General features: G+C 40.6%; 2 protein-coding genes across 2 annotated transcripts in view; both read left to right on the top strand.

Annotated features, from left to right (window-relative positions):
- Positions 1-13,687: 13,687 nt before the first annotated feature.
- On the top strand, positions 13,688-25,495 carry LOC103754898 (ankyrin repeat and fibronectin type-III domain-containing protein 1). Its single transcript, XM_029960085.1, has 3 exons — positions 13,688-13,899; positions 20,691-20,901; positions 25,323-25,495. Exons 1-3 carry the CDS (start codon positions 13,714-13,716, stop codon positions 25,493-25,495), a joined length of 570 nt encoding a protein of 189 aa, XP_029815945.1. The 5' UTR covers positions 13,688-13,713.
- Positions 25,492-26,007, top strand: part of ANKFN1 (ankyrin repeat and fibronectin type III domain containing 1) — a 50,742-nt gene continuing 50,226 nt past the window's right edge. The window contains exon 1 of the mRNA XM_029960086.1: positions 25,492-25,518. Coding sequence (XP_029815946.1) covers positions 25,492-25,518 — 27 coding nt within the window. The remainder of the gene's footprint in view (positions 25,519-26,007) is intronic.

Genomic DNA, 26,007 nt, shown 5'->3' on the forward strand with positions numbered 1-26,007 from the left:
GAGGAAAGTAAATATTTCTCGTGTGCACCGAGGTTTTGTGTTTGTAACCTATGGAGAGATTCTCCTTATCCAAACCTAAGAGCTAAGGAAGCTGAGAAACCAGCAGCTCTTTAGGAGATATCCAAAAGGCAGTAATTTAGAGGAGTGGTTATTATTTGCTGACAAAATAAGAGCCCCCATTATGGAAGGAAGATCACAGAAAATTGGAGAAGATTCATTTCCCTTTAAAGCCTGAAATCTTTATTTTTCATAAGGGCTGTATAAATGATTCTGGCTGAAAGTACCAGTTGTATTATTCTTATTATTATTCTCAAAAGCCTATTGAACATGATGATGCATATTAGAATAACATTCATGGATAAGTTCGTGGAAAAACTCTGTCCAAAATTTCTGGGTTTAATGGTGTATAACTATGATTGCATTGTTTCTTTAAACTCATATTAGAGCTCTTTGGAATTCTGTGAATCAGGTTTTTTCTAGCACTTGTATTTACAAGCTAAATTCTGGTACAAATAGAGGGAAGTCCAGGCAACCTTTGTGGTGGTGGACTGCTACTATTAAGCTTATATCTTGTGCTTCTTCCAGAGTTAGAAAACAGAACTGCTTCACTTGCCTTTTTATGTGTCCCCCAATTTTGTATTCTCCCAGCACAGTTCCTGTGCTGATATATCAAAGCATTCAATTTTTAGATTGCCTGTTTTCAGGAGGCTGGTAGTTAGTCTTGGATTTCTCAGCCTTCTAAAAAATCGTTCTTTAAAGATTGAATCTGTTTGAACATGCTTTTCTGAGTGTCTGCATGTCCTTCAGAAAATAAGAAGAACTGTATTATAGCAATATGATATCAGTCTCACAGTTGTATTTAAACTGGGAGACTGTGATATAATAATGAGTTCAGTAATCAAACTTTTCTATGATATTAAAATACCGATACTTTGGCTTTTGCTGAAGTACAGATTCATTCCTTAGTGCTAAACTGATTTTTAAAGTAGCCTCATTTAAATAGCCTCATTTAAAGAAAAATTATGGAATTATTAGTTGACCACTAGCTTTATCCTGTTCTAACTTTATGTAATCTAATCTATGGGTTTTCCTAATACAGTTATCAATGTAGCATGTCAGTAATGTGAAAATTCAGTTGCATGGTAGCTTCTTGAATGGGAGAGTAAAAATCAGGGGAGGGGGGTAAAAATCAAAAGATTGGACAGAATTTCAGCATTTCTGTTAAGCCATATAATAAGATTTAAATACTGGAACAATATTAATGTCCAATTCTAGCTCTGCCACAGCTACACTTAATAACCATTGGACAAACCTCTCTTGCTACTTTCCTTTTCCTGTTCCACCTGTTTGCAATCCATGGACCTTTCAAGTGTTTGTACTTACAGCAGTAATTCCCATACAAAACCCCCATCTCTGTGCTGAAGACAGTGTGAAAATGTACCTCAGTTTTCTGATAGAATATTGTAAAAGGGATTGCTCTGTCATTGAACCCCTTTGTTAAAATTTTTTTTCATGGTTGCTCCTTACCTATGATTTAATGCTGAAGTTGTTCGTGCCAGCTTGACTTTTCCCCCCCTGTCTGTAGCTCAATATTTCTCTCAAGAACAGTCACCTTGTTTGTATTGAACAGCAGGCAACAGAGCCATCTGCACCAGCAATTCTAAGAAAGAGCCCTGTGATTCATGTTTAACACTGAGTCTTCCCAAGTGCAGCTGGAATCACCAAATCGACCTTCTGTTATTCAGCAAATTTATGTAAAAGATGAAGCAAGGCAACAAATTCATCCTGCATGCCGACAGTTGCTAATGTTCAAGTTCTTTCTAATTAGGGCCCCTAATTAAAACCAAACTACATAGTTTTATCAGAAAGTACAGGCAAGAGAAAAGATCAGGTGCTTCCAAAGTATTGCAGCACAAGATTCTCTGTGAAGAGGATTGTGTATAATAAATTATCATCCATGTCATCGCAAATCTGTGGCTTTATTGCTGGCTGAGTAGCAACACTGGATGTTGTCTGGAATCTGTTGCAGTAGTGCCTGTTTGGGAAAGGGGACAGAGGCCCAGATGCAGGAATTCTTCCAGAATAGTGCCTTCAAGAGGCAAATTATATTCTCAGTTGCAACCATTCAAAAGACCTGCATTGAGTGAAACTCTGCAGAATATGACCTAAAGCATATTATTTACCAATATAAAAAAAGTCACAAAACAGGGATTCAAATTGGTGTGATAAAACTGCACATTTTTGGGTTTGTGCCTTGGGGGGAAGGGGTGATTTTACAATCAAGAAGAGCATCTGAATTAAAACCTTGGGAGTCGTTTGTTTTTTTCTGTACAAACGCTCAGGTGTCATATTGACCAGTGTTATTTGAAGGATAATTCTCTTGTCAGCACTTAATATCTGTAGAACTTCACTTGGGCTCAGTGTTGCCTCTGGGAGAGGGGGCACTCATGTCCGAGTTATCTCTGACTCACACACACACAGATCATGCCCCTTTTAAAAAAAAAATACACAGAGACAAGCTATTCAGTGAGAGGTTTCACATTGTGTGAATTCAGTTAATTTCTCCTTATAGCACCTCATAATTTTTCAGAACAGGGATCATTAATCATTCCAAAGTGTGTAGAAGTTCTTGTGATAGCTGTAAGACCACCAAACACCGACCCTGAAGGAAATTAATTCCTAAAGGTGAAAAGCAAGTGTTTTCTTAATTAAGCCACCTAAGCAGCCTGGGTTTGCAAATGTTTATTAAGGCTATTCAGATGAAGTCAGATTAGCACTTCTAGCTGCAGAGAATGTTGTTTCATTGGACCATGAGTCCTTGTTTTCAAATCAATATCCCATCTTTAGCAAATTATATTCCCCATCTGTCTCCTGTGACAGCTCTAATGAATGTAATATCTGGCTGATGATGTACAAACACTTTTGAAGTTCTTCATTTATAAGAATATAGGTAGTAGTTATTTATAATATTCTGTTGGGGTGTTGGTTTTTTACACTTTTTGAAGTTAATTTTTAATATTTTCAATGTGCTGCATGTAACTGAAACATAAGTGAACATGTAGATAACAAAACATTCTTGATACAGGAAACTTTTAGGGTATGTGAGCCTGAGATCTCAAAGGTTTTCCCAGCCAACATCTCTACTCTGGGACTAACAAGTGTTTTAATGTGGTTTGAAGAAAAAAAGGTGATGAGACTGAACCAGCTCAGAGTGTGATTTGGAGCAGGCCAGGAGTTGTCCTGCCCACAGTGGATTCCAGCACTTGCCAGAGTCCTGTTGTATGCTGGAAGTGCCAAGATTAGCCAGCATTGTTCTTTCTGATGTGAGGATTAGGAGACTGAGTAAAGACATCCCAGTGGGCCTTTGAACAGGAGGGAAGTTCATAGACCTCAGGATCTGTCCTTTACCACAACCCCTCCTGAAGAGGGACTGGGTTCCTTTCAGTCCTGAAAGGAATAATAGGTGGCTTGAAGGCTGCATGCCGTGGATTTTGCTAAGTCAGAACCTGAATATGGGGAATAAACCCAAGAATCTCCTGGTCTGAATCAGATTCTCTTTGACTTTTTGGAAACCAGAGTAAGACCTGCTGCAAGCTGCCTTGAAAAGCAGGAGTTTATTTCAGCTTCATTTCTCACCTTTGCAGTGGGTTGATGCATTAGTGAGGATGGGAAGAAGACAGAGGAATGGGAAGAGAAGCTGTGAACCACATCCATCCAAAGAGGATGTGCTGCTGGGAGCAGTGATCCCTTCCTGGTCTGATCTCCTTTCTGGTGGTGGAGAGGACTCAGAACACAGGGAGGCTGAGTACTGGGGTTTATTGCTTACTGACATGACTAATTGAAAGGGAACAGATTCATCAGTTTTAGAGCTTAAGGAAAGTGATGAGAAGATATTTTCATGAGCTGCTGTTCTCGCTGCTTCATATTGTAAAAGCCTCCACTGCAATAAAAAAGTAATGATTTTTGGCAAAGTATGTTACAGATCTTTTCTGCTCTACACAGGAAAGATTTGGTTGCATCTCCTGCATTTTAATTTCACTTTTATTGAAATGTTGCACTTGAGGAAAGAACAATCCCGTATTTTGAGTTTTGCCACTGATTTTGCTGTGCCCCTTGAAAAGTATACACAATGATATGTCCTTGTCTCTGTAAAATACAAAGAGGTTTTAACAAAATTTGTTGTGTCCCTGTACATTGCCTCTGCAGTAAACCTTGGATCTTCGTGATTTGAAAGCTCTCATAAATGCTCTGTAACAAATGAAGGTTTAAATGTGCTCTTGAACTCCATGTGAAATAGAATGGCACTGGAAAATCTGGAATTACTTCACAGCAATTGCTTCTATTCTGTTTAGGTTTTTGTATCGCTCCTGTGAGACACTGGTTTGGAATTCCTCAGAGTTATTTTCATTTTAACTCAAATGTAAATGAACAGCCACATCAGACCAAGTGATTGCAGTATGAATTCCAGCCTGTGGAAAACTCTCACAGCCAGAATTTGGATGCTCCTCTGTAACAGAGATGGCCTACGGGGCTACTCACAAAAGCTGCTCCAGTGAGACAGATCTCCTTTGGTTCTTCCTCTGCTAATGCAGACAAATAGGCTCTGGGTTTGAATTGTTGTTATCTAAAATAATCTATCTCCATCAGGATCTGGACAAATTATTCTCCCCAGGTAAATGTTAGCCTTTGAAAACAGCCCCCCTCTTCCTACTCCTTGTCCTCAGCAGCCAAGTTTTCCTGCAATGGTACCTTCTTCGAGTGTTGTTTGGTTTGGTTTGCATTTTTTTTGTTTGTTGGTTGGCTTTTTGTGTCTCTTTTTAAATGCCTGATTTTAATTTGTTAAAGAGAAATCATTGCTTGCAAACAGATCTCTGCTTTTATCAGGGCAAACAAGGTGCTCTTTAAGGAGTATCTGATTAATGAAAAAAACAGTGTTTGGTGTTCACAGAACAGTAGGAAGTTGTTCTTTTGTTATCAAAGTTGTCTCTTTATTCAGTATGAAAAATGATAACAGTTGTGTAGTGCTTTATAACAGATGCTCTTATACAAGTTTTGCAGAAAAGGGAGATCAATCTTCAGAAATAGGTCTTATATTAGTAAGTACACTGCTAATTGCTGCAATCACACAAAAATTGCAATGACACCTATATATTTACATGTTCTTTTTGTGTTTTTTAATGACTGTGTCACAACTCTAAAAATGTAGCTTAAAAAAAAAATGTGCTTCTCTGGAGTTGTATGTCTGCCTCTGTTCAGCTTTGTTCCATGCTCAACATTGGTAAATTCTGGTTTTTCTTTATTCTTCCCTAATCTAGAAATTGCCAGCTGTGAAAAGCCTCCTAATTTCTGTTTGTAATATATTCTGCTGTAACTTGAATTAAATGCAGTGCAGCTGGGAGTAGTCATGGCCAAACAATACATGGCATAAATTATCTCTATCTGGAGCATCTGACTAGATAGCATAATCAACAGGAGGCTGACAAAACATCACAGTTGTGCTGCTGTTGCTGACAACGTCATTATTTCTGTGATGTTCAGCTGGGTAATTTGTTTCTGATGAACAAATTATCTTATAGGAGGATAAGGATCTTGGGGAATGAGTATCTTCGGATATGTCCAGTGGTCTTACGTACTTTTACATGCTTTCTGAAGATAGATGTGTTGGCACAAATTTAGGGGGTTTTCCCAATCTGGAGAACAATTATAGGCACCATCAGCAAAAATGAGCTCTGTTGGTTCTGAAGTAGGGCAGCATTCCCATCAAGCAAGGTTGGTGCACATCTCTTGGTTGGTATGTGGATCCCTAAGGGAGCAGCAGCTGCTCTTTAATTCCTTGGTTCAAACAGGAAGGTGGTGGACTCATTCCACCAAGGTATTTCTGTCTGCCTTAACATACACTCCAAATGATCCCACATGACTAAGGAGTGTTTTGCAGCTCAGACACTCCAGGCCTGATTCTATTCCACTGCAGCCAGGAATTGTTATGTGACTGTGACTGTACCAGAAACCATGCCACCTTTATGGAATTCTGAGCAAACAGCCCTGGTTTTCTGCTGGTTCACCTAAAACCAGACTCAGAGATCCAAGCAGCAAGGCCACAGCTCCGGGGCAGCGCTGCCCTCCAGGCTGCCCCAAAGCTGGAGCACTCCCGGCCTCCACAGCCCTTCCTGTGCAAGTGGGAGCCTGCGAGCCCCGAGTGCTGCTGTGTCTGCCCCCCTCAGCCCTGCAGCAGAGCCTGGGTGGGCTGAAATCCGGGTTGTGCTGAGAGGAGCACAGGTTGGGAGCCCTGGATCCAGCAGGGAGCCTGGAGGAGCCAGGGCTGCCAAGCTCAGTTCCATTTAGTCACTTTGCATCACGGGCGTCTCAAATATTTCAAAACACTTGGGAAAATTATTTCATTGGGAAATTTTCTAAACTTACTCCAAGCACAATTTTTTTTTCTTCACTCGCAATTTCAGAATTTCTTAAGTTTGATCACGTCTGTGACTGATGAACTGGGAAATATTTGTCTTTTTTTTACGAGCACACTGAATACTACTGTGTCTCTGTGGATAATAGGTTATTTGCTGTGGATTTGGATCAAGAACACTGCCTAAAGGAACTAGTGAAATGGTAAGACTCAGATCAATGTCCTTGAGGAAACACAAGAAATCGGGGAATAGGACAGAGAATTAACAAATTGGCAAAGGGGTATGTGTGAAAGATGATAGGTAAACAAGGAGCCAGAGAGGCAGGAATTGCCAAAACCAGAGTTGGAATTTACTGCAGTACCTTATATGTATAAATGCTTGCAAGAAATAATGAGGGGGGAGGGGGCAAAGAAAGATATACTTTTATAGGCTTTAGGGAGTTCTGTTTTTATTTTACCTTTCCCACTGAATACTTTTGACTGTAATAAAAAAACACCCCAATATTTCATTTCAAGGAACAGAGTCACTTTATCCACCTTTCTAGTCATGGATTTTCAAAATGAGAGAGCATACAAATGCCAGCCAGAGCTATCCTGACCATGCTACTTTGGGAGAGGGGCTGGAGATCCCATTCCCAGGTATCCAGTCTGCCTGGCTCCGTTGCCTGATATCAGATCTGACAACTGAGCAATATTTGTTCTTTGAGGGGGATTATGAACAGCCTAAAATACAGCTTTGTCTCTTATGATGATGAGAGCTTTGTTATGGGCTGATTTGGAAGAAAAGTCAGGCTCTATGTGAGATTCTTTGCTCCAAACTTCCCACCCGGCTTCCAGACTATTGGTCTACCAAATGTTTTTCCCAAACTCAATCTATGCGATACAAAACATGGGAATGTTTCTGGGGATGGAGGACGTGGGATGCCATCTGCAAGGAAGAGTTGGACATCGTGTGCTGGGGACAAGGCGGTCCCTGTGTGGCCGCTGCTCCAGGGACCACTCCAGGATTTTGGAGAACTGGGCGAACGCTGCCACCTATCGATGGAGGACGCGAAAACCTGGGACACGGAGCGGCGCTGAGAGCTCCTCATCCCTCGCCTCCCTCATCCCAGAAACGTCCCAGGGAAGAAGCAAACAGAATTTGCTAAATGGAGCTGACGGCCAATACAACAGCAAAAATATCTGTGGGGTACAAAGCTGAGATCAACAGGGGGGGAACGTTTTGGTGACAGTGTCGGTGAATCAGCCAACTTGGGTGGCCTCTCTGAATGAAATGTCCCATTAAACAAACATCTTCACAAAAATGTGGGGCTCTAGCAATAGTAATAATAGCAACAACTTGTGGAATCAGCTCACGGTGTGCACTGCAGGTAGTGAACTTCTGGAGTCATCAGTCATGGAATGAAAATCTCAGTAAGTCAGCAGTGTGAGTATAGCCACCAAAATACTCTGTTTGACTAATAAGTGTGGAATATCAGCAAGTGCAGTAATAAAAGGCTGACATCTCCAGGTCATCTCATGGGAGCATCAAAGGCTTGAGAACAAACAAATTTCGGTACAAGATCAGACTAACAGATCTGCTTCCCTGTGTTTATCATAAACCCAGGTGTTTGTTTTCTGAAGGTCTTTTAGTCTTCTCCATTTCCACAACTAGATGTAAGTGCCTCTTGCACCCACTTATACACATGCAATAATAATTTTCAGTAATCGATTTCATGACTTTATAATTTGATAAGTTTATTATTACTCCTCTTACCTTGCTGAGTGCTCTTTTGTGTCTTCTGGCTTTTGAACAGCTTAATAATGAACTTATATTCATAGGTCAGGGAGATCATAAATATGGGGGGGGTTATATTAAAAAAATCCTAGTTGTCTTTCACAGAACTAGCTTGGGCAAGAAAACATCTTGACTTTTGCTGTTGTACCAAATATTGTTTGGGTAGCAATAGAGAAGTATTAAGCATTATAAAAATTGAAATGGCAACTGTACAAGGGCTACTTTCCACCAGTCTGAAGAGAGAAAGCAAAGGAGAGAAGGAGGAGTATTGACCCACAGTGAGAAACTTCTAGAAAATGTTCAAGAATAGACTAGTTTCAGTAAACTCACTTAAGATTTATCCCTGAAAGCAGCTGGAAATTGAGAATTCATTCCCAAGTGAGCTCCATAGGTGGGGTCCATACAGACCAAAAAAACCTTAACCAGGGATTTGGACTCAGAAGAATCATGTCTATTTAGCACAGCACTTAAAATGGATTTTTTAGGCTTACATTTAATTTGAACTGATGTAAACCTCTCAGATTTTCAGCATGCTTTTTTTCCAGATAGTATCTCAGTGTTAGAGAGGTATTTGGTGGTTTTTAAAAGATTTCCAATTTTCTCCTGTTGGCAAGGAGCACTGACCTCAGTCAGCTGTCCTGCTGCCTTCTGACTGATGATCCTTAGGAGGGGCAGAACAAAAGAGGGAACCCTATACACTCTGATTTTCACAGTATAGGAGGAGGAATGTTGTTCATAGTATGTTGTCCCAGCACTTTTCAATTCTCTGCTGCAGTAAAACACATAAGTAATTGCATTTGATATTCTTGTTATGTCCTTGAGATACATCCGTGTGCTTGTTAACACCCCCACGTGGATATGGATGCATATGTGCATAGAGAAAAACCCTCAGAGAAGGGTTTGGTCCATATCCAGATTGATCTAAAAATACAGACTAAGTTCAAGTTCCATTGTATACAAACATCAGGCCTGGGACTACGTTTTAGGTTCAGCTACTTGGGCGAAAAGCTGCTATTTGGTAGGAGGCACAGCATCCTGAACTGAGTCCTGAAAGGTGGGAGAATCAGGCTGATCACCGGATTTTGGGAGGTTTCCAACATTTTCCAAAAGATAAGCATCATGTCTGAATAAAACCAGGGGAATTTTTTCAGCAGACTGTAACTCCAGCTCTGATATCCCTTTAAAAACAATAAAAAATACCTGTTCTGTAGATATTATTGATCATTGGCTATGACAGACCCAGGAATTAGTGTGTTTTAATTCTTTTCTATTGCCAGATGTTACACAGGAGTGTTCTGGTTACACAAATTTAACCCAGTGGGCTGTCCAGAAGGATAACAATTTTCTAGATTGTTGTTTCTCTTTGATTATCACCTACACTATTTTTAGAATTCTAAGTACAGCTATTCCATATTTGACTTAGCAACATTTTTGTGGGTTTCCGTGGGATCCTGCATTTGCATTTTTAGCCCTATAGTAAAAAAAAAAAAAATTAGATTTCGAAATGCCACCATTCTACTATTTTGGAAGCTGCTAATGCAGACATTACAGGACCTGTTTCACTAGGGCTTGTTTTTCTTATTCATTTAATAATCTTTTTTTTAAGCATAACCTGCTCAGGCTGGGAGCTTTCCAGTGATCCTGCAGATGTCCCACAGCTATGGCTCTGGTTGCTGCTTTTGTTGCTATGATTGCAGACAGCTGTAGTGGCAGCGTGCTTCAAGAAAGAAGAAACAATACATCACATGCAACAAGCATTACTGCACTGAGTGTAGCACTGGGATTTTTTTCTTCCCCTTTTGATTGTTTTAACACAAAGCCAACTGCTTGAAGATGGCTGCATTAATGTCTTTTTGCCCATATTTCGTGGCAAATTAATTACAGTGGCAGTTTGGTTTACTCTGGCAGTAATTCTTTTTTCTCCTTGCACGCTGTGCTGCTGATCAGTTTTGGAGGCTCCAACAAGCTAAAAGCACACAGGACCCATGGCTTCTTTGACATGGAAACAAGAGCTTCCCAGAGCAGTCACTCCTGTAGCTGCACAGGTAACTCGAGTACAGTTAAGGCACCAAACATTTTACCTGTGATACAACACTATTTGCTTTCAATACTGTTCTGCTCTGAGATTTTATCAGCAGTCTTGGACTTGTGTAATTACTAGTAATAAGCTTTTCCATATCTGATCATTCATGCAGTATAAGGAAGAGGTTTACTCATTCTGCCCAGAGGCTGAGCCAGCAGAGACAGCAAAGCTAATGTGATCCATTGAAGGAAGACAGTGGACAATTACCAGCAACTTGTTCACGTTTTTGCCTTGGATAGCCTAAGCTGGTAAGTAAAATTTAACTCTTTAATGCATATATTCTTCATTATTAGTTTCAACTCTAAGACGGTTTCATAAACATTCAGTGTGGAGTGGTTTCTCAGCTGTTGTGTTTTCCTAAAATGTGAAGTTAATGCTTTCACAGCTATGCTGTGCCCTACCAGTGCACCTGTCTGTACAGTTTTGCATATGTGTGCCACAGACAACAGAGAGTGAGCTATAATTTAGGTTTGGGTTTTTGTCTCTCTCTGTAATATTTTTTTAAAGGGCATGAACATTTGCTCAGTATTTGGCAATTATAAAAAAAAAAGCTTTTGTAAGGGCAACTGTTTCATATTCATTTGTATTTGAATTTGAATTTGTAGCACCCTGATTTGGGGGAATAAAATGATTACTTTAGTGCTTAGAAGGGCAAGTAGAAATTCTATCACTGAGACTGAGCTACAGGATGTGCAGCATGAAATGTGTGTGGGGAGCCCTCAGTCCCTGGTTTGGTACAGGCAGGGTGACAGTCACACAAACCAGACTGGGCTGGTGGGTGTTCCCAGGGTGGTGCAGTAACTGTTTCCCCAGAGAGCTGCCCTAAGACTTTTGTGGGGTTTCATTCTTGGAAATGCAAACTGCTGCTAGTTATGAACAGTTACAAGGGGAGCTGCTGTTGTCATTCTATCTAGTTCTGCCTTTTACTGAGAAACCTTGGGCTCTGCTGTTTGCTGCAGTTCTCCACTTGCTGTGGGAATGCAAGTTGGATCACACATCTCCAAACCATAAGGAAATGTCTTTATTTCACCCTGACCTGTGTCACCTTTGTGCAGAGGCTTCCATAGGTGAAAAATCAAATGGATCAGTTCTGGACATCTCCTGTTTCTAAATTAGTCTTTGATGTGCTGTAACAATTTTCATTGTGACAATGATTTATCCTGAGCCTAAGTGCATTTCAGCTGGGGGATTTGTTATTTTAGTCAAGACAATGCACATTTCAGGACTTGACCTGATTGTTGAGGCAAGGATTTGGTTGTAAAAAAATCCAGAATTAGTAACTTTAAATGGAGCCTAAAACTGCTCTCATGAAATAGTTTATGTCTGTAAAAAAAAAGTGACAACATCTAAAACCCCCCCTCTGCTTACCATTGTAGAATCATGTGAATCAAGCTGTTTGTTTCCTTATTTCTTATTATGTTTTTACCCATGATTTTGCCCTATCTCATTCACATTGCTCTCCTGGGAGTTGTTTCTACAGCATAATACGACCACATTTCCAGAAAGTTTTCCAGAATATGCAACTTACCCTTCTTCTTTCATTTCATACCTTTTATGTGACTAGAAAACATGCTCAGTATGATAATGTGCAGCAGCATTTTGCATCTTACTGTTTCAGTACAGTGGTGAAAAAATGCAGTTCATTTGCATTATGTTATTCCAGCTATTGCTTTATTGTTCTGTGTTTATTCCCTGCACTAGTCCAGGATATTGATGGTGAGTATACAGGGAACATTTCTGTGTTTCAAGTCATTTGTGATGCCTCAATTCTGTGTGGATAGCAAAGGTGCCACCCATTTTATTGGTGAATAGCTGCCATTTTTAAGGTGCAGACTCACCTGCTCGAGATTTAATAGAAACTTTGATGAGATTATAAGTGATTCCATTATCTTCTTCCATGTGTTTCAGGCTTAGGGGTCTGCTCTGGCCATCTACTGACAAAGCTTCCATGTGTAACATGGACAGTCGTGAGGGTGTTTGGGTTTGCACAGTGAATGCAAACTGTTCTGTCTCTCCTGAGTTTACTACTGACTGTGTGGTATTTGGTATTCAATGACTGTACTCTTGAAATCAAATGGTTTTGGGAAATTGAAACTTCCTTTGCAAACATGCCTATGGCAATTATTGGCCTATTTTTGTCCACAGTTTGGGACTGTGTCTCGACCCACACTCCACTGTTAGTAGGGAGAAATTCTTGAAAACAGATGTTAAGAGGAGAAATTTATGTGGGATAATCTGTAGCACTATATAAAAATAGAAACTGGATGCGTTACTCTAAGTAACTGAGAATTACATTATAAAATTTGATAAATTGCTGAGTTTCTTTAAAATATTAATAACAGAGAAAAGTGGAAGGTGGATAATCGTTTTATTCCATAAGCTCAGAGAAAATCAGTCCAAAATCTTTGCAGTATTGAGTCTCAGAGAGCTTGTTTCTCATCATATCCACACTTGCACATTAGTTTCAGGGATGCAGCTCACATAATTCCCTTCTGATTGCACATGCTGTTGTTCTAATTTAACAAAGTCCTCTCATCACATATGACAATTGTGTTGACTCTGTCTCTCCTCATTCAGAGACCTGGTCTCCCTTCAATACCCTGTGCCTGTGGAGAATATGTGAGATTACACAGAATCAGATACTTTTGTGCTTGGGGTGTCTGCTCACCACAGTGTACAAGTGAGAAAGAAAGATGTAGACAGGAAAGAAGGGAATGTGAAGAAATGGTGCATTTTTGTCACATTTGACTTCAAGGGGATAGTTTCCTATGCTTCAAGTTGGGTCAAATCTGATTCTTAGGCAAAATTATTCCCACATAAAGTAATTCCAGAGTTAAATATTAATTCAATTTCTCCTAATATGGAAAAATTACTGTAATCATAGAACATAGAAAGTATTGTTTAATTATGAGATAATATGGAAATCTCATCAGGGTAGGCAGTCAGAGGCTGCAGTCCCTCTTGGAAGGGCTTGTGGTCTGAATGGACAGGACAAACACAGAGCAGGATAAAGTGATATAATATACAGACAAAACCAGTGCCTGTCCACTAACTGAGGAAGAAACCACTCAGTATGAAACTGTAAACAGCAACATTTAGTTTGGGTGTCATTTTTTCTGACACCTGCACACCAGAACTCACTCTGTCAAAAGGCTGTTTTCCTCACTCATTGAAACCCCTTCTTAGACAAATTAGCGAATAATTTTGAAGTGGTCTGTTTTATTTTTGCCATCCTTCCTTCCCCCTCCCTGTACATATTCTATAAAGAGCAACTTGCCATTGGAAAAGCCCAAAAAAGTGGGTTCTAAGTGTTCCCAGCCTGTGGGTGAGCTCTCAGCCCCAGCAGCCTTGTGGTGAGCCTGTCACTGGGACAGTCCCAACCGACAGTGCGGCAAAACCTCGTTAAACAGCCGCTGCTTCTCTTCTAGAAACTTCCAGCTGAAAATGACCCAGCAAATGCACAACCTGAGTCTCCTCCAGACCAAGAAGCACAGCATGCCCTCCTCTCCCAACGCTGCCAAGCGGCTCTATCGGAACCTGTCGGAGAAGCTGAAGGGCAGCCACACGTCCTTCGACGAGGCCTATTTCCGAGCGCGCTCCGACCGCCTCAGCCTCCGCAAGACCTCCATGGTAATGACTTGAGCTCTAGCAACTTGCCAATTTACTCTCCTATTAATCTCCTCAATCAGTTTGCTTTTAATCTGAGCAGTTTTCATCATCTGGCTTTTGCTCCCCGACCAGCACTGTGTGTTCCTCACAGCCTTACCCTTTGGGAGTCTTTGTAAGTCATTTGTAAGACTTTTATTTGAAAATAAAAGTCTGCCCTTCTTGAAGGCTAAAGAAAGGCTGCCTTATGCAAGTGATGATGCTTTATTTTAGGAGTAAGGTTTTAACTTGGCATTAAGTGACCAAATGTGAATTAAATCTATACATGCAACAGCTTCTCTTACAAGAAATGAATAAAAAATGAATAAAAATTCATTTCTCTTACAAGAAATGAATAAGAAATGAATAAAAAGTATTTTGAGAAAACTGAAGGTGGCTTAAATAGAAGTGGAAGTGGAACTTGCAGGCCTGACAGATAAATGCAAGGTTGTTCAGAGACTGTAGTGATGGTCACTAGGTAAGACCACAGAATAAGATCACACATGGAGCAGTCTGGCCTGAGTACCCCATCCAAATCACAGCCAAGCACTCTGCTGCCAGCACTGCACAGCACATGCTGGACTTAACCCTCACAAGGGCTCCTGTTTCTGCCAGTACTGGTGAAGTCACACAACCCCCAGTGCACAAATTTTGAAGAATGGCCTGTGTCCCTGAAATAACACCACAATGGAAGTTCAGTGCACAGCAGAACTTTTTGCTGGAGGAAGATAAACCTGCTGTTGATATTGCCAAAACAAAATAAATTCCCCTTTTCCATAAGTAGGAAGAACATCCTTCAACTTCTCCTCTGAATTATTTTGAAGGAGAGAGCTCCTCTCCTCTTCTGAAGAGCAGTGACTAATGGAGTGTCTGTGAATGCACCAGCAGACACCTCTTGGAACCACTTCTGTGCTCCACTAGAGCAGATGCTCAACACAATGCAGGAGTAAACTCTGAGTGTGTCTGGGCCAGACAACAAAAATTGTCAGAAGGAAAAAGCCCACTCTAGACTCCTTTAACACTCACAAATCTTTGTTATGTATGACACAAATTGTATGAATCAATGCAGGAATTGAAAATTTTTTTAAAATCAAGTGGCAGATGCTATCCCCAAGGATCTTGCCTTTCTTGAAGTTAGAGGACCCATGGAGATAGTTGTCTGTCTCCTGTGAAGAAAGACCAGGACCTGAAGGAAGCAGGGGATGGTCACTGCTTCCCTCAGCTCTGCCTGAGCCAATAGATTCTTGTTTTACAGGAGAAGCCTGAAACTCAAACAGGGCTTGAGAGCTGGAAAGCAGCCTTTGCATGGGAGCCAACAGCTGTGCTTTTGAGGCCATGGGTTTCCAGATGCTTTTCAGTTTGTAGGGATGATTTGAATTGGGGTCTCAAAGTAGGAACTGTGGGAAAAGATTCTTTAGATGAATTTTTTTAGCCACTATCTTGTCCTGCCTTTTTTTTTTCTAATTGCAAGCTTAAGTGTGACTAAGTGAGTGAAAGAGGAGGATAAAGTAGAGCTGGGGACCGTGCCAGAGCAGAGTGACATGCAGACTGAATGAGTGCCAGTCTGTCAGCATATCTTCTGACCAGTGTTTCTCCAAATACACACTTCAAATTACATATTCCTTCAAATATGGGATCTTCTGTCATACTTAACTAATGAGAAGAGAAATTGCCAATGAGCCCAGCCAGAAGACTGAGAAGCAGGGCACTGCTGCTGAGGGCTGAGTCCTCTGCCAACCAAGCCAACTACTCACAGTCTCACTTCTGTCCCTCCTCGCTCCAGATCTGCCACGTGCTGGGAGTGCCTGTTCAGTCAGTCCTAGCTGTGACACCCCTTCTCACCTGGTGAGGTGGGTGGTGTTTAATGGGATACAGACTTATTTGTGCTCACTTTGTTTCCCCAGCCCACCCCACTGTCCTGGGGGTGTCACAGCTTTTATCACTGCTGACCCACAGCGAGCAGAGGTACCTGTAGGTCCTGCCAGTCCAGGGGCTGAGCTGGTGTCCACAACACTCAGTGAACACATTCCCACTCGACTCAAGAGGTTTGGGATCCCATTCTATCCATCCTGCTCGTTGTTTTCCCAGTTTTCCCTAGAAATAAATAGCAAGGGGTGGAAATATTCCAGGTCAAGTTGCTGACTGATGAATTTTCTGATCACTGAGTTTCTGTGCCCCAGAGCGAAGTCGATGAGTAAAATCATGTCTCCAGACAAGTGAACAACATTTGTTAGAATTTGTTTTCTTTCAGCTTTGGCTAGTGAAGAGTTTTCTTTCCAGTCTCTCTTGCTGTGCAACACTTTCCATTCAGTAAATTGTTGTCTTGCTGCAGACATAGCAATGTCCCAAAATAGCTTTATTCTTGAACTCATGTTTATCAAAACAAGTCTTTGCAGAAACTACTTTACCACTTTTTCCAACTCCAGTAGCACATAGTGGACTTTTTCAGTCAAACCTAGAGCAAATAGCTTGAAAGGGGCACTTCATTTTAATTAAGCTACATAAGATTGCATTTCTAAACACTCTGGCACTGAATCACTTACTGGAACATGGTTATTACTTACTGCAAAGCAATACTGTAGTTCTTTTCAGTATATACATTTGTGCATCAGAGTAACACCTAAATAAATTAATCACATAGCACAGCTGTCCAGCTAATGATTAGAGGCTGCAGGGCTGAGTCAAGGAAAAAGCAATGTAAAAACTGCTCCTAAATTTCTCCCAATCACTTGTAAATGTGATCCAGTTTCTCTTTGAATTCAGTGGTTTTGTCCTTTCAGAGCAGAAGAAAGTTATCTACTAAATGTAAATGAAGGCAGAAATCAGAAGGCTTTTGTTGGTATTTGTGACAATACCAGCTGGACTAAAATTGAGCACTTGGGTCTGAAGATATTGCCCCTTACCCCTGTTTGGATTTCTTATCCTTGGACTGCAGAAGTCTGAAAAACACTGCAACACTGGAGAGCCTTTTACATGGAATATGCTCAGCTTTTTGCAGAAAACTATATAATCTTCAAATACATTTCTGTTTTCTGTGTGAAAGCAAATAGTTGGGGAAAAGTTGGTCAGGTGTGTAGACTATTTTTCTGGACTTAGTGGATGCAAAGTTCCAAATGGGGCAGTTCCCCGGCAGGGCTGAAGATGTAGCAGATATTTTGCTGCCTCTCCAGGATGTTTTTGAGTGAAAAAGCTCCAGCATGGTTAGATGGGCACTGCTCTGAGCATGAGGGGTGCACACATGGGCTAGAAAGGCCATCTCACAGTTCCCAAGTTTTTACACTCTTTGGAGTCACAAGACTTGCCAACATATTTCAGCCCATTGCTTGTGTCTGAATTGTTCATTTGGAAAAGCTGATATTTGCAATTTGGTCTCATAATTGTTTGAACTGGATGAAGTAGCTTATAATATTCATGTTCTGCTTCTCATTTAAATCAGGGCAGCTTTTTCAATCAGATTTCTAATGAAATGAAGAAATAGAAATTTGCTTTTATTTTTTTCTCTTTTGGTGAAACAATCTTGCCAACAGGTTAGTTGGCAACAGTGTTTATGACAAATTAACTTAAACACGTGCTTAGATTCTGTTCAGCAACTTACTTAGGGCCAAAATTTCACAAATACTTCAAGTATTTCACTTGGCAAGCAAAAATCCAAAGATGCATTTTGAAAGGCATCTAGGCAGGTCTAAATCTTGATAACTGAATAAAAAAATAAACAAAAACCAAACAATTTAAATCAAAGTTTTTAAAATAATTCTACAATAATCAGTCAGATAGGTAATATCTGTTGTTAAAGTGGGTGTATATATATTTGAAAAGGACCAAATGCCTTTGCAAGCCATAATTTGAGTTAATGTCAGCTGTAATACCAAAGTTAACCATCTCTTATTTTTTTATTATGTAGCAGGGAATTTTTGTTTTATATAATGCAAGAAACTCCTGAGATGTAGCACAAGATTTTCTGAGTTTCACACAAAGTTGGAATTAAAGCCAATTAATGGTATTGAGCACTTAGGGTAGCACTCCACAAATGTTAACTCATTTAACTTTTGTGCACATATGTAAAGCCAATTAAAAGAGAATTACTATTCTGGTTTAAAAAAAAAAAAAGGGAAAACCATGTGTGTACCCATTGCCACAGAAAGGAAAATGTGAACAGAGAAGTAACTACTTTCCTGTCACTCAGTAATATCACCAGCTTTACCTTTTTGCTCTGCTCTCAGATGGTTTCCAAAAATGAACTTAACTAAAAGAAATGCAGACTGATGTAGTAATTTAGTTTCCTTCAACAAATTCCCTTTGTAATAAGCTCTTGATTAATTTATTGCTAAATAAGTAGATTTTCCTTGCTGGGATCAGTTACAAGAGCAATATGATTTTGCTGGTTTTCTGATTGGATCAAAATGCAAATGACTCTGAAGCAAAATTATCCTGTATTTCCATAAACAACAGTAGAGAAGAACTTCCTATATCAGTAGGAGGAGCTGATGATATACAGCAAGTATCAGAATCATACCATTAATTAAAATAAATTCTTTTAACCTCTAGCCAGATCACTTCATGTTTCAGAGTAGGGGCAAAACACCAGAACAAGAGGAAGGTCTCTGATATCAAGATTATAAGGTGTTATATAAGCAAGACATCAGATGTGTGGAGGAGCTACTGGAAGGCAAAGAAATATTGCTGCATTGCAGTAAAAAGTTCTGTCATTTTTTAAGTTTCACTTTATAATAAAAGAGATATGTGCTGTCTTCTTTGCTAACGTTTTCTGGACATGTGCTCTCACTAATGACAGTGCATGTCCTCAGAGACATGTTTTTTTCTTGAACAGTGGTGGATAAAGAATGATGAATCGAGCTGCTCACCATCCAGCTCCCCCTTTTTTCTGAGGTTTTTATCTTACACCTAACACTGAAATGTGGTCTAAATATTTGATAATAAAATTAAATCAGAATCTTACAATGTAGAGAAGAATCTCAACCCAAGAATTTGACAGAGCCCCAGGATTAGCACTGATGTTTTAGGCAGCATCTTTTTATTCTGTGTGGAAATCTATAGAAAAAATATTTCTCCACCATGAGCTGTCTTGTACTTCAGTGTCTAAAAGGGAGATTCCCAAGTCAGCACTACTGTCCCAGAGTAGCTTTATTGCTGCATAGTTCCTCTCACCCTTAGACAGCCATTTAACATGGGAATCTCATTTCTCTATACTGGCAATTTTGGGTAAAGGTCATTTAATGTACGTCTGTCCTCCTGTTCTGCTGATCCCTAAAATCCTGCACAGGTGGGGTCCATATTAAAACTTTTAGATAAAGTGATCTTTGCAATTTCTGAGTGTGGCACCAACAGTTCACATGCCAAACAGCTGACCAGATCTCTGTCAGGCCTGGGAACTTCTGAAGACACTTTTAACTTCAAGCACAACTGAAAAAAAAAACGCTCTAGAACCATCAAATTCCAGGGTGTAGCTGTGGACTCTCGTTCCCAGAACTGCTTGCAAACCATTAGCCCATGAATTTTAGGAGACAAAAGATGTTCCAGCAGGTCAGTGCTCTTTCAAAAAGTGCCATTTCACTGAGAGCAAAACTCAGACAGGGATCTGCCAAACAAAACTACATCAATTTTAAAAAGAAAACGAAATTTTGATGTGGTTGAAATGTTAATTTCTAATCACACTAGAAGATGGTTTCTATTTAATATTTATTTTATAGAATAAAGAATACATTCTGTGATAAGGATTTTCTCTGTGTTCCCTCCACGTGGTTTCAGGACACAGGGAGCTGGTTCACATCACATGTCTGGATGGTTGCTCTCTGATCCTTGCATTTCTTTAGCTCTGCCCAGGAGCACAACACACCTACAGAGATCTCAGTTCCTCTGCATGCTGAGCCCTTCTTGCCTGGCTGGGCCTCTTGCTCCTACTAATTCATACCAAAGAGGGGAAAAACCCTATTGGCTAATTATGGCAATGGGACACTGGGAGAGAATGTAAAGAATCTTGGCAAATAACATGTCATTACTGTAGCTCCAGAAGGATGTTCTCATAACAGAAACCTGCAGGCCATGCTACTCTCCTGCACCTGCTTCTCCCCAGCTCAATTAAGGAACAACAGGTGCCTTTGTGTTACACCTTTCTTTTATCTCCTTGATGTTGCTAAGGAAAAGGTTCAGTGGTTCTCCCTGCTTGAGTTTTTTCAGTCTCATTTCCACATCTTTTTATGTATTTCAAAGCTGCTTCTGGTTACAGCTTAAACACAATAATACGAACACCTATAAATGACTGAAGTGGTAAAATGGTCAATACCTATTGCTGGCTCACACTGGAACTGGGAAGGTTTTCCTTCAGAATAGCTTGTTTGATTCAGATTTTGATCACCTGAGTTTGTAGATTTTTACTTTAAATTTTGAGTTTGAAAACTCAGGAGTCCAAGACTCTGCCAAAATCACAGTGTCTGTTTTCACACGAAATCCTGTTTTCACACTGAAAACATATGATGTTGCTCATATAATTTGATTACAGGACAGATGTCTAAACAAGCATAGGTTTGTTTCATATGGGTTTGAAACTCACTTGAATCCTCACACAGACCTGAAGCAAGGTCAGGCAGGCCAAGCCCAATTCTGCAGCAAACAATTGCCATTCTTCTAGCTGAACCTAAGTTGGGGCTGGAGGGTCAATATTTTATAGTAATCTCAAAAACCACAAATCTTCTCCATTTATTTTTAAGGCACTAACAATTAAAAAATTTTACTGAATTTCTGTTCTCATTGCTACACAGAATTTCCAGTGCAATGAAGCAATGTTTGAGGCCGTGGAACAGCAGGACCTGGATGCTGTTCAGATTCTTCTTTATCAATACACACTGGAGGAACTGGACCTGAACACACCAAACAGTGAGGGACTAACTCCTCTGGATATTGCCATTTTGACAAATAATGTCCCTATTGCTAAGACCCTTCTGCACGTTGGGGCAAAGGAAAGCCCACACTGTAAGTAAAGAACACAAAATGACTTAGATAATTGCCTGTAAGAGATCAAGTTTGCTGTGGTTTGGGGAAAGTTTTTGACACACCCAAATTGCCTGGTTTTATGATAAGGGTGGTTATACCAGCACAGTACCACAGTTCTGGGGGATGTTTACAGCAATAACTGCTTGTTGAATGCATGCTCAGGAGATATTTTTGTTCTCTATCTCGGATACACCAAGTGATGAATCAGGTTGAGCTTCTAATATGATTAACACTGGCCAGCTGAGTTAATACCAGCACTGAGAAAAAAATCTTTAAAAGTACAGAAACAGGGACTGAGTGACTCAAAGATCATGGGCTGCAATGAAGAGTTTGTTATCAAAAATGAAAGGACGATGGGTTGTCTAGACTTTAGTTTATTTTGATTATCCTTTTGATTTTGGCTCTGCTGCCTTCAGGAGACCGGCTGTGTTGAAATCTGTCATTTCCATTACCCAAAGAATCCTCACTCCTCGTCTTCAAATGGCCTAAAATCCCACTTAAAAGAGACTCTCAAAGTTCTACCGAACCAGGGAAAACCTAAACACAAACCAAACCTTCTCACTTCCCTGGAATACTGATATTGCTCATAACTACATATTGTAGTTATAAAACTTCTTTGTATTCCTTCGTGGGCCCTTTTCTGCCCAGTGTGCAGGTTGGAGGGTGACTTACCAACCCAATTAATCAACCCTATACCATGACACAAACTCTGACGCCTTACTTGGGTCTAAAAATACCCCCATGTATGAGAATTTGTTTTAAACTGTCAATGCCTATATTTAGGACATTCCCAGCAAGGCTATAATGAGACTGTGTTTGAGGGGTTCGGCCACTGCAGACTCTGCCATTAATTTGAAGTTAGTTAAATTAACAACATTTAGTGCTGGCATGTCAATCTCAGTGCTCCAGGAAATTGCACCTTGAGGCTACTAACATTGCCAGTTTTTTCACTGCAGAGTGTGTGTGCATGTGCATGTTGAGTTTTTTTGCCAGACCCTCAGTGTTGGTACACCTTTATTGCTTTTCTATATCCACAGCACTTATATTATCATTTATTCTGGCCTCCTTTAACCTTCCCTGGAGATTTTTGCATAGTGTAGCTGCTCAGTGAAAAGAGTTTTTTAGTTTTATATTTATTTGTTTATTTTTCTGTCATGGTTCATGACTGAGGCTTTAAAAAAAAGTGTGACAGCATTTAGAGTACATGATTGACTGCTGAAGCAACATTCATTAACCATGACAAATCTAGAGGAAAACACAGTCTTGAGTGTTCTAAACAGCAGTAAAAAAGACTAAACTAATTTTTCATTGACCTCATCTGTAAATAAATGCAGTCTGATGGCGAGCAGGGGCAATCATAAATTAGTATTCATTTCCTGTAATTAATGCAAACATGCCTATGAACACAGAGAATATGAATATATAACCACCTCATTTCCATTTCAAAATATACCCACCAAATTTCCACTTCACTTATCTTGATTTTTAGTTTTTCTGATTGAAATAATGGATGAAGCATTCTCAATAAAAAGCAAACGATTGTTTGGTTTGGGTTTCTTACCTCAAGGGTTTGCAGTTGCTTCTTGAGAGCAAAATGCACAAAGTTATTTTCAGCCCTCAAAGCAAGGGGTCACAGCACCTTTGTAGGTGGCTTCATTCTTGTGGAACTTATACCAGTCACTTTGTATCTGCTTTCTGTACTTAACCAACCCTGCTCAAATGAGATCTGTTCTGTTTGTGTCATCTCAGGGCTGCAAGAACATGACCCAGCACCCAGCAGGAGCATTTCCATTTCTCTGTGGTGGGCAGTTGAGCTCAATGGGAGGGTAAAATCCTGACTCACCCAATTTTGGGACCGCACACAAGCATCTCTTGATCTGATTAGAACTGTACAGGACAGATGCACAGAGCTGGGAGGCTGCAAGATAGAGGAATTCCCCATTCCAAGTGCTTCCTATGGAGAAAACTCTTGCTCTGCCACTATATTAGGTGTAGTGATCCAGCTGAAATCTCATTATAGCCCCCAGCCTAATGCTGTAGAAAAGAGGATCTGGAGGACAGATAACTTCCATCTGTATCCCCTGGATTTCTGCCTGGAACAGGAACAGCAGCAGATAAAGCAATAGAAAGTAAAACTGTGATCTTCATCTCCACATGGATCTCAGATTGTATAAATCTTAACAGGAAACCAGGATCTTTTAAATACAAAGTAACTAAAGTCAGAGAGTACAGCATTTAAAACACTAATTTAGCTGGGGAGGAGGCAAAGTCCACTGTGTTATCTTTTCAGTTACTCTTATTCATCATATACTCATGGTTTGGCTTGTTCATGTGAACCCAAATAAAAAATAAGATTAAAATTCCCACTGGCTGATTGGACACGTTTCCAAGACCTGACAAATGTGAATGTGAATCTTGATTAAACAGATAGAGCCAGATCCTTGGTGAGAACTTGAGCCAATGCCAATTCTCAATCACCTGAAGTTCTGGCACATAAAATCTCCTTCCCCGGTCCTGGTGTGCTGTCAGATGTGTTGCACACTTATTGTAGGCATGGATCCAGGAAATCCTGTCACCTTTGGCCTCCCAGTAAACCAGCAGTTCTGAGGGTAGCAGCAGATTCCAGGGAGCCTGCCCATATGTCCCTGATGTCCATGTGAAGAATGATCCAACTTAAGAAGGATGGCTGCAAGCCAGCTTCTGAAAGCAAAGTCTTGGAGACAAACATTCTTCAAAACCAGCCCTTTGGATGTCAGAGGTGTCGAGTAATTCTTTGCTCTCCTCCTGTGGCTTTAGAGATCCCAGGGCAGTTTTCACAGCAGTCCATAGGGTTATTCTCAGACTCTGCTAAACTTTGACTGTCAATTATGAGAGACGGAGGGAAAAGTTAAAATAAGAAGTTCAGATTGGATAAAACAAACACTCTTTTCACCATCAGGACAGGGAAGCACTGGAACAGGTTGCCTAGAGTTGATGTAAAGCCTTCATCCATCCTGGAAAGTTTTCAAGACCAGACTGGATAATGCCTTCAGTAACTTGGTCTGACCTCTTGGCTGAGCCTATTTTGAACAAGATGGTTGGACTAGAGGAGGTCTTTTCCAATCTGATTTGTCCCATATGATCCCAGTTTGGAAAATAGCACATTCATATCTGCAGACATATTTGCTCCTGTGGTGTTTTGATGTCAAAAACCCGTCAGAGCCTCGGTGCTTCATCTGGTACAATTTGATGTTTTCAGAAATGTCTGGCTTGTGTGAGTGCTCAGTGCAGCCTGTGCAAGATTCCTGCTGTTCCTGTGAAATCCTTGGGGAAACAAGAGCTGTCCCTACATAGCAAGCCCCCACCACTGCTAAGAGAAGCTGCATGTGGTAGGGCACTGCTTTTGGTAAACAGAGGCCTTTTAAATTAAGACTATCTCAGAGCTCTTCTGCAAAAACACCAATTACTTCCCGTGATTTCAGCATTTCTTCTCCTGTACACAATTTCCTGCATATTGAACATCTGATCAGTACTTGCATTTCTTTTGAGATTAAACAATGTTACAAGTCCTATTTTCCAAACTGCAAATTGTTTGAACAATTTTAGGCAAAGAGCAACTCTGAAAATATGAGTTGATTCACCACACTTCACTGTATAATCAGGGAGATTTTATAGTCTGGTTTAGGGCAGTCTTGTGGACTTGGGATAAAATCAATCCTATTTTATTTTGTATCCTATGTGATCTTCATTTTCACCTTTATGTAGCCCACAGTAGTTCATACAGGCATTTTGAATTGCTAAACATTAAATTAAAATTACCCTGAGCACTGGAGAAAAAAAAATCTCCGTGTCTCAAGCTGCTCACTGCCTGTTCAGAGAACTAATTAGGTATTACATGGGCAAAACTGGCACAACAAAAACCTGGAAAGGGATCCATTCTCTACCAGCCATGACCCCCAGGCACAAAACTCTCATTCTTAATTTTGTCAGTTAGCTCTCTGTTTGTAGAGATTTATATATTGTATGTGTTTATAATCAGTACAATCTTCTTTTTTTTTTTTTTTTTGTGAAAGGCTTATGATCTCTATGGCAAGTAGGTGGAGAGAGAGAGGGCTTATTGGCTTTTAGTTTTGGTTTTCATATCCCACTAACTTAAAACACAAATGCAATTTCAGTCTAATTAAGACATTTTTAAGCATATGAGAAATACCAGCAGAAAAAAAACGTGCTAAATTTATTCATGTTGCTAATCCCACTTAAGGGACCAGATCTTTAAGGTGGTATAAATTGCTTCTTAACTCACTTGAATACAAGATAACTACTGGGAAAGGCAGAGCGTTCAAGGATTTGACCTTATATGTGCTTTGCAGAATTTTGTCACCACCAAGAAAATACTTTTTTCCCCCTCCTTTTCTTGGCAGTTGTTGACATGGAAAGCAGGTCGGTGCATTTGAGCACGTTGGTCCAGGAGGCCCAGCAGAGAGTGACTGAACTGTCTGCACAGGTGGGGAGCGAAGGCTGGGCCCGACACCGCAGAGAGGAGAAGCAGCTGAAGGCCTGGAAGTGCGAGGCCAGGCCTCTCACCAGCGCATGAAGGCCGGCTTACGAACACGCCCAGTGAGTGACACCAGGGGGCCCAAAATCTCTCCACAGAAACCCTATAGCTGAGAAACATCCTTGCAAAGCGTGCTCTCCACCAACTGACCCCCCAAAAAAGGTGCTCTCACCACTGACTGTCACGCCAAGATGCTCTGACTGACCCTCCCAAAGATGCTCTCACTGACCTTTCCAAAGGTGCTCTCATTGACTGACCCTTCCAAAGGTGCTCTCACTGACTGACCCTCCCAAAGGTGCTCTCACCAACTGACCCTTCCAAAGTGCTCTCACTGACTGGACCCCTCCCAAAGGTGCTCTCACTGACTGACCCTCCCAAAGGTGCTCTCACCAACTGACCCTTCCAAAGGTGCTCTCACTGACCCTTCCAAAGGTGCTCTCACTGACTGACCCTCCCAAAGGTGCTCTCACTGACTGACCCAAAGGTGCTCTCACTGACTGACCCTTCCAAAGGTGCTCTCACTGACCCTCCCAAATGTGCTCTCACTGACT

Source organism: Manacus vitellinus, unplaced genomic scaffold, assembly GCF_001715985.3.
Source record: "Manacus vitellinus isolate BGI_N305 unplaced genomic scaffold, ASM171598v3 scaffold_24_pilon, whole genome shotgun sequence".
Lineage (NCBI taxonomy): Eukaryota > Metazoa > Chordata > Aves > Passeriformes > Pipridae > Manacus > Manacus vitellinus.

What these genes read in the sequence shown, in the direction of transcription:
- LOC103754898 (XM_029960085.1), top strand. Translation starts at nt 13,714, where the DNA reads ATGACCCAGCAAATGCACAACCTGAGTCTCCTCCAGACCAAGAAGCAC. An exon ending in GCCTCCGCAAGACCTCCATG is followed by an intron (nt 13,900 to 20,690) that starts GTAATGACTTGA and finishes ATTGCTACACAG; the next exon opens with AATTTCCAGTGCAATGAAGC. An exon ending in GGCAAAGGAAAGCCCACACT is followed by an intron (nt 20,902 to 25,322) that starts GTAAGTAAAGAA and finishes TTTTCTTGGCAG; the next exon opens with TTGTTGACATGGAAAGCAGG.